This window comes from Entelurus aequoreus, linkage group LG25 (assembly GCF_033978785.1).
Source record: "Entelurus aequoreus isolate RoL-2023_Sb linkage group LG25, RoL_Eaeq_v1.1, whole genome shotgun sequence".
Taxonomy (NCBI): Eukaryota; Metazoa; Chordata; class Actinopteri; order Syngnathiformes; family Syngnathidae; genus Entelurus; species Entelurus aequoreus.
In genome coordinates this window covers 37,462,261-37,482,260 of record NC_084755.1, presented here as the reverse complement: position 1 = coordinate 37,482,260, position 20,000 = coordinate 37,462,261, and the positions used below count along the sequence as shown (strand labels likewise).

The following is a 20,000-nucleotide window of genomic DNA, read 5'->3' as shown; positions in this document are numbered from 1 at the left end:
CCTACTGCCCAAATGCAGATAGGCTCCGGCACCCCCCGCGACCCCAAAAGGGGCAAGCGGTAGAAAATGGATGGATGGATGGGATGGAATATCGCAAAACTGCTCTCCCATCTACTTTGGGCTTTTGCTCTCTTTGTATCATATTTTTCAGTTTTTAAATGATCGCAAAACCTGTTTCTCGTCTTCTTTGGGCCTTTTGCTCTCTTTTTACCATATAATTAAATTTTAAATGATAGCAAAACTGCTCTTTCGTCTTCTTTGGGCCTTTCGCTCTCTTTCTGCCATATATTTCAGTTTTAAATGATCACAAAACCTGTTTCTCGTCTTCTTTGGGCCTTTTTGCTCTCTTTCTCCCATGTTGTTTTTCTTTGAGCCACCTCTCTTTATCGTCAGTCCTCTGGGTTCAAATACCTGATGACTATTCAACTGTCAGAAGTAATGAGAGCGTTAATGGACCTCCACAAACTGCTGTGGTTGTCAAAACACTCCCAGATAGGGTTGCGAGTTGAAGAACGCGTGAGAAGGACTTAGTGAACAAAAGCGTTTAGAACAGAAGAGGACTGCGGCAAGGCATTTGTCGCCGTAATTTGCTAATGAAAAGGAGCGGGAAGAAGAGCTCGGGTGGCGTTGTCACGACGGCTCAAGTCCACGCCGCCGTGACGACCTGGTGGCAGCAGAAAGGTCAGCAGACAAGCTGGAGGCAGGAGGAGACTCCACCAGCTTGAAAGTCAAAGATTGTCTATAACGGAAGACGACGCACTACTCGGCGTGTTCAAATGTTTCACTCCATTGCCACGCTCGCTTTGCCTTTCTCATGAACTGCAAATGGATGTGTGCACCATGGATGTGTGCACCATGGATGATGTGCACCATTGATGATGACTGCATGTGGTTGTGTGCACCATGGATGTGTGCACCCTGGATGTGTGCACCCTGGATGTGTGCACCATGGATGATGACTGCATGTGGTTGTGTGCACCATGGATGTGTGCACAATGGATGATGACTGCATGTGGTTGTGTGCACCATGGATGTGTGCACCATGGATGATGACTTCCAAGAATGGGCTGGGAGTTTGGAGTCCAGGCGGGCGCAGATAAAGCTTGCTTTGATCCCATTAGGCAAGGCTGAGTAAATAAGCAGAGCTGGAACAGCTGATCCCATCATTGGCAACATCGTTAGCACCACTTTGTCTTTCAAGTCAAACTACTGTCTGTCTGTCTGTCTGTCTGTCTGTCTGTCTGTCTGTCTGTCCGGTTATAACCCCAACAGGGAGGGGGAAAGGTGAGACATTTTTTCACCATATATTTCAGTTTTAAATGATCTAGCACCCCCCCCCCCCCCCCCCGGCACCCCGAGAGGGACAAGCGGTAGAAAATGGATGGAGGGATGATCGCACAACCGCTCTCTCGTCTTCTTTGGGCCTTTCGCTCTCTTTCAAACATATATTTCAGTTTTGAATTAACTCAAAACTGCTCTCTCGCCTTCTTTGGGCCTTTTGCTCTCTTTCCACCATATATTTCAGTTTTGAATGATCGCAAAAAACTGCTCTCTTGTCTTTGTTGGGACATTTTGCTCTCTTTCTAACATATTTCAGTTTTGAATGAACTCAAAACTCCTCTCTCGTCTTCTTTGGGCCTTTTGCTCTCTTTCTACCATATACTTCAGTTTTGAATGATCGCAAAACTGCTCTCTTGTCTTTTTTGGGACATTTCGCTCTATTTCTACTATATATTTCAGTTTTGAATTAACTCAAAACTCCTCTCTCGTCTTCTTTGGGCCTTTTGCTCTCTTTCTAGCATATATTTCAGTTTCTTTCTAGCATATATTTCAGTTTTGAATGATTGTAAAACTGCTCTCTTGTCTTTTTTGGAACATTTCGCTCTCTTTCTACTATATATTTCAGTTTAAAATTAACTCAAAACTCCTCTCTCGCCTTCTTTGGGCCTTTTGCTCTCTTTCTAGCATATATTTCAGTTTTGAATGATTGCAAAAAACTGCTCTCTTGTCTTTTTTGGGACATTTCGCTCTCTTTCTACTATATATTCCAGTTTTGAATGAACTCAAAACTCCTCTCTCGTCTTCTTTGGGCCTTTTGCTCTCTTTCTAGCATATATTTCAGTTTCTTTCTAGCATATATTTCAGTTTTGAATGATTGCAAAACTGCTCTCTTGTCTTTTTTGGAACATTTCGCTCTCTTTCTACTATATATTTCAGTTTAAAATTAACTCAAAACTCCTCTCTCGCCTTCTTTGGGCCTTTTGCTCTCTTTCTACCATATATTTCAGTTTTGAATGATCGTAAAAAACTGCTCTCTTGTCTTTTTTGGGACATTTCGCTCTCTTTCTAACATATATTTCAGTTTAAAATGAACTCAAAACTCCTCTCTCATCTTCTTTGGGCCTCTTGCTCTCTTTCCACCACATACTTCAGTTTTGAATGATCGCAAAACCGCTCTCTCGTCTTCTTTGGGCCTTTTGCTCTCTTTCTAACATATATTGTGTATCACAAATGTCTCAAATGTATCACAGTCACTGAAAGGTGCAGGACTGCAAAGACCGTCTCTAAAAGAGACCACCTACCGTGCTACTAGACATCAATCATGTTTAAGCTGGATCAACAGGAACAGCGTGAAGAAGTCCTACCTTGGCAGCCATAATCATGGAGGAGCCCCCTCGGACGCCCAGGATAGGGATGTGCGTCTGGGCCGAAATGAAGTCCAGGATCTGGGCGATGGCCTCCTGGTCCGTGTCGTCTCCAAAGACCACGCCTTGCAGCCAGTGCTCCGTCATCAAGTCACAGATGCTCTTGATGATGCTCTTTGGGTCCGTCTCGTTCATGGTCAGGATCTCCACGTTGGGCGCCATGTGGAGGAAGTCTTCCTTCTCCCGGGCCCCCGCCAGCGCCATCTCGCTGGAGTTGCCCACCAAGACCACGGCGATGCTGAGGCCCCGCAGGATGTTGGGGAGGGCCATGTGGTGGGGCGGGAGCGGGGGCAGGGGGATGTAGTGGACGCCGCCCCCTCCCTTTTCTCTCCGGGAGTGGCAGGCGGGGGGCAGGTGGAGAAGGCAGAGGAAGAGGAGGAGCACACCGAGGGAGACTTTGGCGTGGCGGTGGAGCGACGGCGGCGGGGGCGGACGGGGGTGTCGGCCCCGCCTCCCTCGCTCCTGGACAACTGAGGGGGCGCAGGAGCAGAGGAGGCGCAGAGGGGAAGGGCGGCCGCTGGCAGGCATGGTGGAGGAGCGGGAGAGAAATACCTGGGGAGACAAAGGAGACAGAAGTTCAAACTACATCAAATACCTGGGGAGACAAAGGAGACAGAAGTTCAAACTACATCAAATACCTAAGAGACAAAGGAGACAGAAGTTCAAACTACATCAAATACCTAAGAGACAAAGGAGACAGAAGTTCAAACTACATCAAATACCTAAGAGACAAAGGAGACAGAAGTTCAAACTACATCAAATACCTGGGGAGACAAAGGAGACAGAAGTTCAAACTACATCAAATACCTGGGGAGACAAAGGAGACAGAAGTTCAAACTACATCAAATACCTAAGAGACAAAGGAGACAGAAGTTCAAACTACATCAAATACCTAAGAGACAAAGGAGACAGAAGTTCAAACTACATCAAATACCTAAGAGACAAAGGAGACAGAAGTTCAAACTACATCAAATACCTAAGAGACAAAGGAGACAGAAGTTCAAACTACATCAAATACCTGGGGAGACAAAGGAGACAGAAGTTCAAACTACATCAAATACCTAGGAGACAAAGGAGGCAGAAGTTTAAACTACATCAAATACCTATGAGACAAAGGAGACAGAAGTTCAAACTACATCAAATACCTAGGAGACAAAGGAGGCAGAAGTTTAAACTACATCAAATACCTAAGAGACAAAGGAGACAGAAGGTCAAACTACATCAAATACCTAAGAGACAAAGGAGACAGAAGGTCAAACTACATCAAATACCTAAGAGACAAATGAGACAGAAGGTCAAACTACATCAAATACCTAAGAGACAAAGGAGACAGAAGTTCAAACTACATCAAATACCTAAGAGACAAAGGAGACAGAAGTTCAAACTACATCAAATACCTGGGAGACAAAGGCCAAACTTGTGATTGACCCAACTGAAGCGTTCCTTGAAGCAACATCATTTATTGTGGCCAACTGAGGTGTTCCTGAAGGCACATCATTTATTGTGGCCTACTGAGGTGTTCCTGAAGGCACTCTTTGAAGTCCCATCCTTTTTGGAACTCACCTTTGCTAATGTCATTTATGCAAGTTAGCTTGTTTACTTCTCATGCAGTCACTCATCCTTTGTTCAGCTTCATTACATGTGGCCCGCCACATCATTACATGTGGCCCACCACCTCATTACATGTGGCTTGCCACCTCATTACATGTGGCTTGCCACCTCATTTAATGTGGCTTGCCACCTCATTTAATGTGGCTTGCCACCTCATTTAATGTGGCTTGCCACCTCATTTAAGGTGGCTTGCCACATCATTTAAGGTGGCTTGCCACATCATTTAAGGTAAGTAATCCACAACATCATTTAATGTGGCCCGCCACGTCATTACATGTGCCCGCCACATTAACCTGCCACATCATTAAATTTGGCTTGCCACATCAATAAATGTGGCTTGCCACATCATTTAATTGGCCCGCCACATCATTTAAAATGGCTTGCCACATCATTACATGTGGCTTGCCACATCATTTAATTGGCCCGCACATCATTTAAGTTGGCCTGCCATATCATTACGTGTGCCCACAACGTCATTAAAAGTGGCTGGCCACATCATTGAATGTGGCTTGCCTCATAATTTAATGTCGCCCACCACGTCATTGAATGTGGCCCGCCATGTCATTAAATTTGGCTTGCCACGTCAATGAGTGTGGCCCGCCACATCATTCAATTTGGCTCACCACATCATTAAATGTGGCTTGCCAGTTCATTTAAAGTGGCTTGCCACATCATTAAATTGGCCCGCACATCATTTAATTGGCCCACACATCATTTAATGTGGCCTGCCACATCATTGCATGTGCCCACCACGTCATTAAATGTGGCTGGCAACATCATTCAATGTCGCCCACCACATCATTGAAGTGGCCCGCCACATCATTTTATTGGCCCGCACATCATTTAATCTGGCCCGCCACGTCATTACATGTGGCCACCACATCCTTAAATGTGGCTTGCCACTTCATTTAATGTCGCCCGACACATCATTGAATGTAGCCCGCCACGTCATTTAATATGGCTTGCCACATCCTTTAATTGGCCCGCATATCATTTAATCTGGCCCGCCACGTCATTAAATGTGGCTTGCCACTTCATTTAAAATGGCTTGCCACTTCATTTAAAGTGGCTTGCCACATCATTTAATATGGCTTGCCACATCACTTTATGTGGCCCGCCACATCATTGAAGGTGGCCCGCCACATCATTAAATATGGCTGGCAACATCATTTAATGTCGCCCACCACACCATTGATCGTGGCCCGCCACATCATTTAATATGGCTTGCCACATCATTTAATTGGCCCGCACATGATTTAATGTGGCCCGCACATGATTTAATGTGGCCCGCCACATCATTAAATGTGGCTGGCAACATCATTTAATGTGGCTGGCAACATCATTTAATGTCGCCCGCCACATCATTAAATGTGGCTGGCAACATCATTTAATGTGGCTTGCCTCATCATTTAATGTCGCCCACCACACCATTGAATGTAGCCCGCCACATCATTTAATATGGCTTGCCACATCCTTTAATTGGCCCGCATATCATTTAATCTGGCCCGACATGTGCCCACCATGTCATTAAATGTGGCTTGCCACTTCATTTAATGTGGCTTGCCACATCCCTTTATGTGGCCCGCCACTTCATTAAATGTGGCTGGCAACATCATTTAATGTCGCCCACCACACCATTGAATGTGGCCCGCCACGTCATTTAAAGTGGCTTGCCACGTCATTTAATTGGCCCGCACAGGATTTAATGTGGCCCGCACATGATTTAATGTGGCCCGCACATGATTTAATGTGGCCCGCACATGATTTAACGTGGCCCGCCACATCATTAAATGTGGCTGGCAACATCATTTAATGTGGCTGGCAACATCATTTAATGTCGCCCGCCACATCATTTAATATGGCTTGCCACATCATTTATTTGGCCCGCATATCATTTAATCTGGCCCGCCACGTCCTTACATGTGGCTTGCCACTTCATTTAATGTGGCTTGCCTCATCATTTAATGTCGCCCACCACATCTTAAATGTGGCTTGCCACCTCATTTAAAGTGGCTTGCCACATCATTTAAAATGGCTTGCCACCTCACTTTATGTGGCCCGCCACGTCATTAATTGTGGCTTGCGTCACCGTGGAGTTCCCGAGTCTGTTTGGCTGACTGGAGAGCTAGCTTGCGCAGCTAGTGGGTCCATGACGATGACTTCTGTTTTGTCTGATCAGCCGTTTTACTGCTCTGTTATTTGGAAACAATTAAGGCATGTAAATAAATATTCCTGTGTAAATAAGTCATTTCACAAAGTATATATCTGCGACTGCAACGGTGCGGCTGAGATATGGAAAGATGTGTTTATTTTGAAATGTAGTGGGCGTGGCTTATACACCGGTGCGCTCTATCCATCCACCCATTTTCTACCGCTTGTCCCTTTCTCTATAATGGGGACAATAGGGAATTGACTGTTCCGTGTCGCCCTCCGAGGGCAGCCACAGTTCATCCTCCACATGAAGGTGCGTATGATGGAGGACATGTACGAGAAAAGGAGACTCTCTAGCAGGTCTGACTGACTGACAAAGTGCTGGGAGAGATACCAGCCAGACCGAGGCGCAGGCAAAGTGATGGATGCCAAAAGTGACATGAAGTGATTGACGGCTTAGCGGCCACTTAAGATATGATCACCCTCCCCTATCAACCTTCTATCACACTTCCTCGCCATCTCCGCATCTTCACATATCTGCTGCTTCTTCACATATCTGCTGCTTCTTCACATATCTGCTGCTTCTTCCCCTCGCTCATTTAAATGGGAATTGTGAGAGAAACAGATGGCGAGACGGGCGAAGTGAAAAAAGGCAGCGTGGCAACACAGCTGGCCTGTCTTATTGAGACAACATGTTCACGTCTGCATGTGTCGGCGGAACGGGCCGGTATGTTGTGTAACACTCACTTCCTGGGGCCTAAAGAGCTGTGCTGGACAGTGAGTTGAGGTGAGGTGAGCTGGACTCGCCAGTAGCCAGCACTTCCTCATTATGCACCAATGACAGAGCGAGGTTGCGTTCAGGAACACCCGGGATTATAAGCATCAAACTTTACAAGTTTCTTTTTGTAACGCTGCAATAATTATGGCAATTTCTTGTAGATTTTATTTCTTATTTTTTATGTCGACTTGTTTGAATATAAAATTAAATTAAATACAACATATTTTTTTTTAAATTACAAGTTCTATTTGAATGTCACAAAATGTTTTTGTGGGCACTGTTTTGTTTTTAGAAAAACATTTGAATGATCGCAAAACCGCTCTCTCGTCTTCTTTGGGCATTTCGCTCTCTTTCTAACATATATTTCAGTTTTGAATGATTGAAAAAAAATCCCTTTCATCTTATTTGGGGCTTTCGTTCTTTTTCTAACAAAAATTTCAGTTTTGAATGATCGCAAAACTGCTTTTTGTTTTTTTTGGGCCTTTTGCTCTCTTTCTAACATATATTTTAGTTCTAAATGATCGCAAATCTGCTCTCTCATCTTATTTGGGCCTTTCGCTCTCTTTCTACCATATATTTCAATTTTGAATGATCGCAAAACCACCCTCTCGTCTTCTTTGGGCCTTTCACTGTCTTTCTAACATATATTTCAGTGTTAAAATGATCACAAAACCACTCTCTCGTCTTCTTAGGGCCTTTCGCTCTCTTTCTAACATATATTTCAGTTTTGAATGGTTGAAAAAAATCCCTCTCATCTTATTTGGGCCTTTCGCTCTTTTTCTAACAAAATTTTCAAATTTGAATGATCACAAAACCGCTCTCTTGTCTTCTTTGGGCCTTTTGCTCTCTTTCTAACATATATTTCAGTTTTGAATGATCGCAAAAGTGCTCTCTCGTCTTCTTTGGGCCTTTTGCTCTCTTTCTAACACAAATTTCAGTTTTGAATGATCGCAAAAGTGCTCTTACGTCTTCTTTGGGCCTTTCGCTCTCTTTCTAACATATTTCAGTGTTGAATGATCGCAAAACTGCTCTTTCGTTTTTTGGACCTTTTGCTCTCTTTACACCATTTATTTCAGTTTTGAATGATCGCAAAACCGCTCTCTCGTCTTCTTTGGGCCTTTTGCTCTCTTTCTAACTTATATTTCAGTTTTAAAATGATCGCAAAACCGCTCTCTCCTCTTCTTTGGGCTTTTCGCTCTCTTTCTAACATATATTTCAGTTTTGAATGATCGCAAAACCGCTCTCTCGTCTTCTTTGGGCCTTTCGCTCTCTTTCTAACATATATTTCAGTTTTGAATGATCGCAAAACCACCCTCTAGTCTTCTTTGGGCCTTTCGCTCTCTTTCTAACATATATTTCATTTTTGAATGATCACAAACTGCTTTTCGGCCCTTTTGCTCTCTTTCTAACATATATTTCAGTTTTGAATGATCGCAAAACCGCTCTCGTCTTCTTTGGGCCTTTTGCTCTCTTTCTAACACATATTTCAGTTTTGAATGATCGCAAAACCACTCTCTTGTCTTCTTTGGGCTTTTTGCTCTCTTTCTAACACATATTTCAGTTTTAAAATGATCGCAAAACCGCTCTCTCCTCTTCTTTGGGCTTTTCGCTCTCTTTCTAACATATACTTCAGTTTTGAATGATCGCAAAACCGCTCTTTCGTTTTCTTTGGGCCTTTTGCTCTCTTTCCAACACATATTTCAGTTTTGAATGATCGCAAAACCACTCTCTAGTCTTCTTTGGGCCTTTCGCTCTCTTTCTAACATATATTTCATTTTTGAATGATCACAAACTGCTTTTCGTCCCTTTTTGGGCCTTTTGCTCTCTTTCTAACATATATTTCAGTTTTGAATGATCGCAAAACCGCTCTCTCGTCTTCTTTGGGCCTTTTGCTCTCTTTCTAACATATATTTCAGTTTTGAATGATCGGAAAAAACTGCTCTCTTGTCTTTGTTGGGACATTTCGCTCTCTTTCTAACATATATTTCAGTTCAGAATGATCAGAAAACCACTCTCTCGTCTTATTTGGGCCTTTCGCTCTCTTTCTAACATGTATGTCAGTTTTAAAATGATCGCAAAACCGCCCTCTCGTCTTCTTTGGGCCTTTTGCTCTCTTTCTAACATATATTTCAGTTTTGAATGATCGGAAAAAACTGCTCTCTTGTCTTTGTTGGGACATTTCGCTCTCTTTCTAACATATTTCAGTTCAGAATTATCAGAAAACCGCTCTCTCCTCTTCTTTGGGCTTTTCGCTCTCTTTCTAACATATACTTCAGTTTTGAATGATCGCAAAACCGCTCTCTCGTCTTCTTTGGGCCTTTCGCTCTCTTTCTAACATATATTTCAGTTTTGAATGATCGCAAAACCACCCTCTAGTCTTCTTTGGGCCTTTCGCTCTCTTTCTAACATATATTTCATTTTTGAATGATCACAAACTGCTTTTCGGCCCTTTTGCTCTCTTTCTAACATATATTTCAGTTTTGAATGATCGCAAAACCGCTCTCGTCTTCTTTGGGCCTTTTGCTCTCTTTCTAACACATATTTCAGTTTTGAATGATCGCAAAACCACTCTCTTGTCTTCTTTGGGCTTTTTGCTCTCTTTCTAACACATATTTCAGTTTTAAAATGATCGCAAAACCGCTCTCTCCTCTTCTTTGGGCTTTTCGCTCTCTTTCTAACATATACTTCAGTTTTGAATGATCGTAAAACCGCTCTTTCGTCTTCTTTGGGCCTTTTGCTCTCTTTCCAACACATATTTCAGTTTTGAATGATCGCAAAACCACTCTCTAGTCTTCTTTGGGCCTTTCGCTCTCTTTCTAACATATATTTCATTTTTGAATGATCACAAACTGCTTTTCGTCCCTTTTTGGGCCTTTTGCTCTCTTTCTAACATATATTTCAGTTTTGAATGATCGCAAAACCGCTCTCTCGTCTTCTTTGGGCCTTTTGCTCTCTTTCTAACATATATTTCAGTTTTGAATGATCGGAAAAAACTGCTCTCTTGTCTTTGTTGGGACATTTCGCTCTCTTTCTAACATATATTTCAGTTCAGAATGATCAGAAAACCACTCTCTCGTCTTATTTGGGCCTTTCGCTCTCTTTCTAACATGTATGTCAGTTTTAAAATGATCGCAAAACCGCCCTCTCGTCTTCTTTGGGCCTTTTGCTCTCTTTCTAACATATATTTCAGTTTTGAATGATCGGAAAAAACTGCTCTCTTGTCTTTGTTGGGACATTTCGCTCTCTTTCTAACATATTTCAGTTCAGAATTATCAGAAAACCACTCTCTCGTCTTATTTGGGCCTTTCGCTCTCTTTCTAACATATATTTCAGTTTTGAATGATCGCAAAATCGGCCTCTCGTCTTCTTTGGGCCTTTTGCTCTCTTTCTAACATATATTTCAGTTTTGAATGATCCCAAAACCGCTCTCTTTTCTTCTTTGGGCCTTTCGCTCTCTTTCTAACATTTATTTCAGTTTTGAATGATCGCAAAACCGGCCTCTCGTCTTCTTTGGGCCTTTTGCTCTCTTTCTAACATATATTTCAGTTTTGAATGATCCCAAAACCGCTCTCTTGTCTTCTTTGGGCCTTTTGCTCTCTTTCTAACATATATTTCAGTTTTGAATGATCCCAAAACCGCTCTCTTTTCTTCTTTGGGCCTTTCGCTCTCTTTCTAACATTTATTTCAGTTTTGAATGATCGCAAAACCGGCCTCTCGTCTTCTTTGGGCCTTTTGCTCTCTTTCTAACATATATTTCAGTTTTGAATGATCCCAAAACCGCTCTCTTGTCTTCTTTGGGCCTTTTGCTCTCTTTCTAACATATATTTCAGTTTTGAATGATCCCAAAACCGCTCTCTCGTCTTCTTTGGGCCTTTCGCTCTCTTTCTAACATACATTTCAGCTTTGAATGATGGCGGTGTAGCTGCTTATCAATGTGGTGCATTGTAAGTCGTCTCTACTTTGTACGTGCATGTAGCAAAGCAGATGGCAGGAACAAAGAGCCCCCAAAAAACAACAATCACCCAAAAAGGCTGACAGCTAACGAGGCAGGAATTGACAGGAAGGGTGAAGAAAGCAGGCAGGGATTGTGACGGAGATAAAGGGACCTTCACACAAATGACAGAACAACTTCTTTCGGGAAAACTAATTACCGAGGGTTCGTCAGCTCTAATTACAGGTCCCTGTGTTAATCGTCGAGCGCACACGCCTCCCCGGGAAGGACGGAGAGGTGGGAGGCGAGACGTTACGGAGGGACGACGCCAGGGAGGAGGAGGGCGCCGTGGGAGGAAAGACGGGCCGCGCACACCGAGGAGGACCTTGGTGAAGACACATCAGAGATGAAAGTGACGAGGAGAATATGCTGCAAGGAGATGAAAAAGAGAGAGAATCGCACGGAGAGAAAGCAAAAGACACGGCCCCTTTGAATCTGGACTTCTCTGGCAGCACTCTGTTTCCATGGCAACAATTAAGAGAGGCCTACATGGAGGAGCTGATGGACACGGAGATACACAACACACATACAGACTCACACACACACATATATATATATATATATATATATATATATATATATATATATATATATATATATATATATATATATATATATATATATATATATACAGTCGTGGTCAAAAGTTTACATACACTTGTAAAGAACATCATGTCTCAGGTTCCATTCTGGAGGCTAACCTTTCCTGTGATAAAATGGCAACCAAGGTAATCAAAAAGGTCAACCAACGAACGAGATTTCTCTACAGAATCTCCTCTCTGGTCAACAAAAGCACCTTGAAGATTCTAGCGGGATCTCTCGTTCTACCCTTTTTCGATTACGCTTGCACCTCCTGGTACCCTAGCACCTCCAAAACCCTCAAATCTAAACTCCAAACATCTCAGAACAAGCTAGTCAGGTTACTTCTAGACCTCCACCCCAGATCACACCTCACTCCTACCCACTTCTCCAAAGTGGGCTGGCTCAGGGTGGAGGACAGAGTGAAACAACTTGCACTGAGCCTGGTCTATAAAATCCGCTACACCTCCCTGATACCGAAGTACATGTCAAACTACTTCCTTAACGTAAATGACCGCCATAACCACAACACCAGGGGGAGCTCCACAAACCACGTTAAACCCAGATTCCGATCTAACAAAGGTCTTAACTCATTCTCTTTCTATGCCACATCAATGTGGAATACACTCCCAACAGGTGTAAAAGAAAGGGCATCTCTATCCTCCTTCAAAACCGCACTAAAACAACACCTCCAGGCAACTTCAACCCTTGACTAACACCCTCCCCTCCCTCCCCCTTCCACATCATACCTCTTCGGATTGTAAATAATCAAATGTAGACACTTTTTTTTATAATTTCTGATCTCTCTCTCTATGTCCACTACTTACTGTACATATCCTACCAAGTCAGACCTACACTGTTCCAATGTCCATTTCTCTGATGATGCAATTGTTGATGACTGAAGTGATGATACCAACCAAACCTAAACCCCCCCTCCCCCTCCACATCCCCCACCCCCCCCCCACCCCCCGGATTGTAAATAATGTAAATAATTCAATGTATATACTCTGATGATTAACTTGTGTGATGACTGTATTATGATCATACTTGCCAACCTTGAGACCTCCGATACCGGGAGGTGGGGGGTGGGGGGGCGTGATTGGGGGCGTGGTTAAGAGGGGAATATATTTAAGCTAGAATTCACCAACTCAAGTATTTCATATATATATATATATATATATATATATATATATATATATATATATATATATATATATATATATATATATATATATGTATATGTATGAAATACTTGACTTTCAGTGAATTCTAGCTATATATATATTTTATTATACATATAAATAAAATAAATACTTGAATTTCAGTGTTCTGGAGGCTATCCAGTAGATGGCAGTATTGTCCTGTTTAAGAGTGTCACAACATTGCTGTTTACGACAGAAGAACTGCTTTACGGTAGACTAAACGTGACTGCTGTTGTTGTGTGTTGTTACCGCGCTGGGAGGACGATAATGAAACTGCCTAACAATAAACCCACATAAGAAACCAAGAACTCGCCCTCGATCATTCTACAGTTATGACGTCATTGGGCAGGCAAGCTGTTTATATTGTGGGAAAGCGGACGTGAGAACAGGCTGTCCCCACTCAGGTCCGCATTGAGCTGGAAGGGGCGTGGCCTCCAGCTCCGGCTGAATACCGGGAGTTTGTCGGGAGAAAATCTCTGCCGGGAGGTTATCGGGAGAGGCGCTGAATACCGGGAGTCTCCCGGTAAAAACGGGAGGGTTGGCAAGTATGATTATGATGATAGTATATATTTGTAACATGAATCAATTTACGTGGACCCTGACTTAAAACAAGTTGAAAAACGTATTCGGGTGTTACCATTTAGTGGTCAATTGTACGGAATATGTACTTCACTGTGCAATCTACTAATAAAAGCTTCAATCAATCAATAAATCAATCAATCAATCAATCAATCAATCAATCAAAGTCATGGCTGTCTTGAATTTACAATCATTTCTACAACTCTTATTTTTTTGGTGATAGAGTGATTGGAGCACATTCATGAAGTTTGCTTCTTTAATGAATTTATTATGGGTCTACTGAAAATGTGAGCAAATCTGCAAAATTATTTAAATTTGGTCCCCCATGAACAAAATCTTTGGGTCTTTCGGTCACATATTTCAGTTTTGAATGATCGCTCTCTCGTCTTCTTTGGGCCTTTTGCTCTCTTTCTGACATATACTTCAGTTTTGAATGATCGCAAAAGTGCTCTCTCGTCTTCTTTGGGCCTTTTGCTCTCTTTCTAACACATACTTCAGTTTTGAATGATCGCAAAACCGCTCTCTCGTCTTCTTTGGGCCTTTTGCTCTCTTTCTAACATATACTTCAGTTTTGAATGATCGGAAAAGTTCTCTCTCGTCTTCTTTGGGCCTTTTGCTCTCTTTCTAACATATACTTCAGTTTTGAATGATCGTAAAATTTCTCTCTCGTCTTCTTTGGGCCTTTTGCTCTCTTTCTAACACACATTTCAGTGTTGAGTGATCGCAAAAGTGCTCTCTCGTCTTCTTTGGGCCTTTTGCTCTCTTTCTAACATATACTTCAGTTTTGAATGATCGCAAAACCGCTCTCTGGTCTTCTTTGGGCCTTTCGCTCTCTTTTTAACATACATACAGCAATGTTAATATTTGCTTACATGTCCCTTGGCAAGTTTCACTGCAATAAGGCGCTTTTGGTAGCCATCCACAAGCTTCTGCTTGAATTTTTGACCACTCCTCTTGACAAAATTGGTGCAGTTCAGCTAAATGTGTTGCTTTTCTGACATGGACTTGTTTCTTCAGCATTGTCCACACCTTTAAGTCAGGACTTTGGGAAGGCCATTCTAAAACCTTCATTCTAGCCTGATTTAGGATAGGATAGGACTTTATTGTCATTGCACAAGTACAACGAAACTATGTTTTCAGCACAAACCCGTTCAAGATGAGACAAACAAACAGTGTACAGGGTTACAGAACAGGAACGCTGATGGGTCACCACAAGGCACCCCGTAAAAGATGGGAAAAGGGTAAAAAATACAATCTAGACTGGGCTCCTAAGGGGGCCTAGTCTGGAGTGGGGGAAAAACTCCACGCAATGCACACATAAACATGTTACATTTCATCACAACAACTCGCAACAGATGGGGGGGAGTTGGGACCCTGGAGGTCGACTGCTGCTATGAAGTGCTGCCAGCCGTCCATCACCCCGAGGGGAATCAAGCGGTGGTGAAGGCGTGGGGTGGGGGAGGGTGTGTGTGTGTGTGTGTATATGCCCATTGTCTTGGGTGTGTCGATGTAATGTTCATAGGCTGGGACCGTTCTGCATGCAAGCAAAAGTTGGACTCCAGGTGTCGTTGAGGAGGGAGGGAGGTGAAAAGCGTCCATCATTGAGGTGTCCTTGGGGGTGTTTACAGAACAGCCTGCTCCTGTTGTTGCAGCGTCAAGGCCATTCGAGGGAGTCAAATCGTAGATTAGGATGTTTGTTTTCCGCGAGCAGACATTACAATGACTTGTCTGTTCTATTCGTCCATGCTGGCCCTCATATTCAATTTTTCCTTTTCAGCAAGCTTCTCCATGATGTGATCCATCTTGCGATTCACTTCCTCTTTTCCTCGTCGAAAATTGTTGTCAATCGCGTCGAGAGTCCAGCTGATCATTTCCATTTTTTTTTAACCACTTTTGACGCGTGTTTGGGGTCATTGTCCTGTTGGACCACCCAACTCCGCCCAAGACCCAGCCTCCGGGCTGATGATTTTAGCTTGTCCTGAATAATTTAGGAGGCAATCCTCCTTTTTCATTGTCCCATTTAAAGCACCAGTTCCATTGGCAGCTAAAACAGGCCCAGAGCATAATACTACCATCACCATGCTTGACGGTGGGCATGGTGTTCCTGGGATTAAAGGCCTCACTTTTTCTCCCCCAATCATATTGCTGGGTATTTGTGGCCAAACAGCTCCATTTTACTACCAGCCATTTGAAAAGTATCTACACATGCAGCGTGCACATTATCTACAATGCAGTGCAGGACTTTAGCGGCTAACCTCGGCCAGACACACCATTTCCAATGAGCATTGATCCCACACACGCAACGCGATCCTGCAAACTGTGCCTCGCTGCAGTGGGTGTACTTAATGCAGATTAGCAAAGATTTATCTACACACACACACACACACACACACACACACACACACACACACACACACACACACACACACACACACACACACACACACACACACACACACACACACACACACACACACACACACGCTCTACTTTATGCATATTTAGCCACAACCAATAAGCGTCGTACCTTGTTACACACACTTTAAGTACACACTCACCAGCCCTCAACACACACACACACACACACACACACAAAACGAGGTAAATCTATGGACCAATCAGAAAGATGAAGACGTCAACACGTGTCACGACCTGTCACATCGCGTCCGAAAAAGAAACACGGAGGCTACCAAAAGGGGGCGTAAGGTTGCGACACAAAATGACCCCGTTTCCCTCTCCTCTCACCCGCCATTTGCTCCGTTAGCCACACCAGCGCACACGGCAGCCATATCACTTCCACTCGGGTGGACTGCAGATAGCCACTACCGCCAGGCTGCGGGGCCCAACTCTCACACTCACTCACTCACACACACACACACACACACACACACACACACACACACACACACACACACACACACACACACACACACACACACACACACACACACACACACACACACACACACACACACACACACACACACACACACACACACACACACATATATGTTGAAAGAATACAAATGGGACTATAGAGCACCCCGGTATATAAGCCACACCCACTACATTTTTAGAAGAAAAACATATGTTTCCATATATTAGCCGCACTGACATATATTTAAGTTTTAAAATGATAGCAAAACCACTCTCACAGCTTCTTTGGGCCTTTCGCTCTCTTTCCTTCATATATTTTAGTTTTGAATGATCGCAAAACCGCTCTCTCGTACCTTAAATCTACTATTTAACTATATTGATGTACCTTAAATCTACTATTTAACTATATTGACATACCTTAAACCTACTATTTAAATACTTTTTTATATTGATGTACCTTACATCTAATATTTAACTACTTTTGTATATTGTTATCCCTTAAATGTACTATTTAACTATATTGATGTACCTTAAAGCTACTATTTAGCTACTTTTGTGTATTGATGTTCCTTAAATCTACTATTTAACTATGATGATGTACCTTAAACCTGCTATTTAACTTTATTAATGTACCTTCAATCTACTATTTAACTATATTAATGTACCTTAAATTTACTATTTAACTACTTGTGTACATTGATGTACCTTAAACCTACTATTTAACTTTATTGATGTACCTTAAATCTACTATTTAACTATATTGATGTACCTTAAACCTACTATTTAACTATATTGATGTACCTTAAACCTACTATTTAACTTTATTGATGTACCTTAAATCTACTGTTTAACTATATTGATGTACCTTAAACTTATTATTTAACTTTATTGATGTACCTTAAATCTACTATTTAACTATTTTAATGTACCTTAAATTTACTATTTAACTACTTGTGTACATTGATGCACCTTAAATCTACTATTTAATTATATTGATGTACCTTAAACCTACTATTTAATTATATTCATGTACCTTAAATATACTATTTAACTATATTGATGTAACTAAAATCTACTATTTAACTTTATTGATATACCTTGAATCTACTATTTAACTATATTGATGTACCTTAAATCTATTTAAATACTTTTTTATATTGATGTACCTTACATCTACGACTTAACTATTTTTGAATATTGATGTCCCTTAAATCTACTATTTAACTATATTGGTGTACCTTAAAGCTACTATTTAACTACTTTTGTATATTGATGTACCTTAAATCTACTAACTATATTGATGTACCTTAAATCTACTATTTAACTAGTTTTGTTTATCAATGTACCTTAAATCTAATATGTAACTATATTGATGTACCTTAAACCTACTATTTAATTATATTAATGTACCTTAAAGCTACTATTTAACTTTATTGATGTACCTTAAATCTACTATTTAATTATATTAATGTACCTTAAATCTACTATTTAACTATATTGATGTAACTTAAATCTACTATTTAAGTTAATTTATGCACCTTAAATCTTCTATTCAACCATATTGATGTACCTTAAATCTACTATTTAATTATATTAATGTACCTTAAATCTACTATTTAACTATATTGATGTACCTTAAAGCTACTTTTTTAATTCTTTTGTATAGTTATGTTACCTTAAATCTACTATTTAATTATATTGATGTACTTTAAATATACTATTTAACTATATTGATGTAACTAAAATCTAATATTTAACTATATTGGTGTACCTTAAAGCTACTATTTAAATACTTTTTTATATTGATGTACCTTACATCTACGATTTAACTATTTTTGTATATTGATGTCCCTTAAATCTACTATTTAACTATATTGATGTCCCTTAAATCTACTATTTAACTATATTGATGTCCCTTAAATCTACTATTTAACTATATTGGTGTACCTTAAAGCTACTATTTAACTACTTTTGTATATTGATGTACCTTAAATCTACTAACTATATTGATGTACCTTAAATCTACTAACTATATTGATGTACCTTAAATCTACTATTTAACTAGTTTTGTTTATCAATGTACCTTAAATCTAATATTTAACTATATTGATGTACCTTAAACCTACTATTTAATTATATTAATGTACCTTAAAGCTACTATTTAACGTTATTGATGTACCTTAAATTTACTATTTAATTATATTAATGTACCTTAAATCTACTATTTAACTATATTGATGTACCTTAAAGCTACTTTTTTAAATTCTTTTGTATAGTGATGTTACCTTAAATCTACTATTTAACTATATTGATGCACCTTAAAGCTACTATTTAACTATATTGGTGTACCTTAAAGCTACTATTTAACTACTTTTGTATATTGATGTACCTTAAATCTACTAACTATATTGATGTACCTTAAATCTACTATTTAACCAGTTTTGTTTAGCAATGTACCTTAAATCTAATATTTAACTATATTGATGTACCTTAAACCTACTATTTAATTATAATAATGTACCTTAAAGCTACTATTTAACTTTATTGATGTACCTTAAATCTACTATTTAATTATGTTAATGTACCTTAAATCTACTATTTAACTATATTGATGTAACTTAAATCTACTATTTAAGTTAATTTATGCACCTTAAATCTTCTATTCAACCATATTGATGTACCTTAAATCTACTATTTAATTATATTAATGTACCTTAAATCTACTATTTAACTATATTGGTGTACCTTAAATCTACTATTTAACTTTATTGGTGTACTTTAAATCTTCTATTCAACCATATTTATGTACCTTAAATCTACTATTTAACTTTATTGATGTACCTTAAATCTACTATTTAACTTTATTGGTGTACCTTAAATCTACTATTTAACTTTATTGGTGTACCTTAAATCTACTATTTAACTTTATTGATGTACCTTAAATCTACTATTTAAACTTTATTGGTGTACCTTAAATCTACTATTTAGCTTTATTGGTGTACCTTAAATCTACTATTTAACTTTATTGGTGTACCTTAAATCTACTATTTAACTTTATTGATGTACCTTAAATCTACTATTTAACTTTATTGGTGTACCTTAAATCTACTATTTAACTTTATTGGTGTACCTTAAATCTACTATTTAACTTTATTAATGTACCTTAAATCTACTATTTAACTATATTGATGTAACTTAAATCTACTATTTAAGTTAATTTATGCACCTTAAATATTCTATTCAACCATATTGATGTACCTTGAATCTACTATTTAATTATATTAATGTACCTTAAATCTACTATTTAACTATATTGGTGTACCTTAAATCTACTATTTAACTTTATTGGTGTACCTTAAATCTTCTATTCAACCATATTTATGTACCTTAAATCTACTATTTAACTTTATTGATGTACCTTAAATCTACTATTTAACTTTATTGGTGTACCTTAAATCTACTATTTAACTTTATTGATGTACCATAAATCTACTATTTAACTTTATTGATGTACCTTAAATCTATTA

At 40.0% G+C, this 20,000-nt stretch overlaps 1 protein-coding gene across 1 annotated transcript in view; it reads right to left on the bottom strand.

The window, feature by feature from the left end:
* The window catches only part of LOC133642760 (glutamate receptor ionotropic, NMDA 2B-like), a 346,360-nt gene that overhangs the window by 227,588 nt on the left and 98,772 nt on the right, over positions 1-20,000 (bottom strand). Inside the window, exon 2 of the mRNA XM_062037135.1 lies at positions 2,646-3,257. Within this exon, the coding sequence (XP_061893119.1) occupies positions 2,646-3,257 (612 nt within the window). The remainder of the gene's footprint in view (positions 1-2,645; positions 3,258-20,000) is intronic.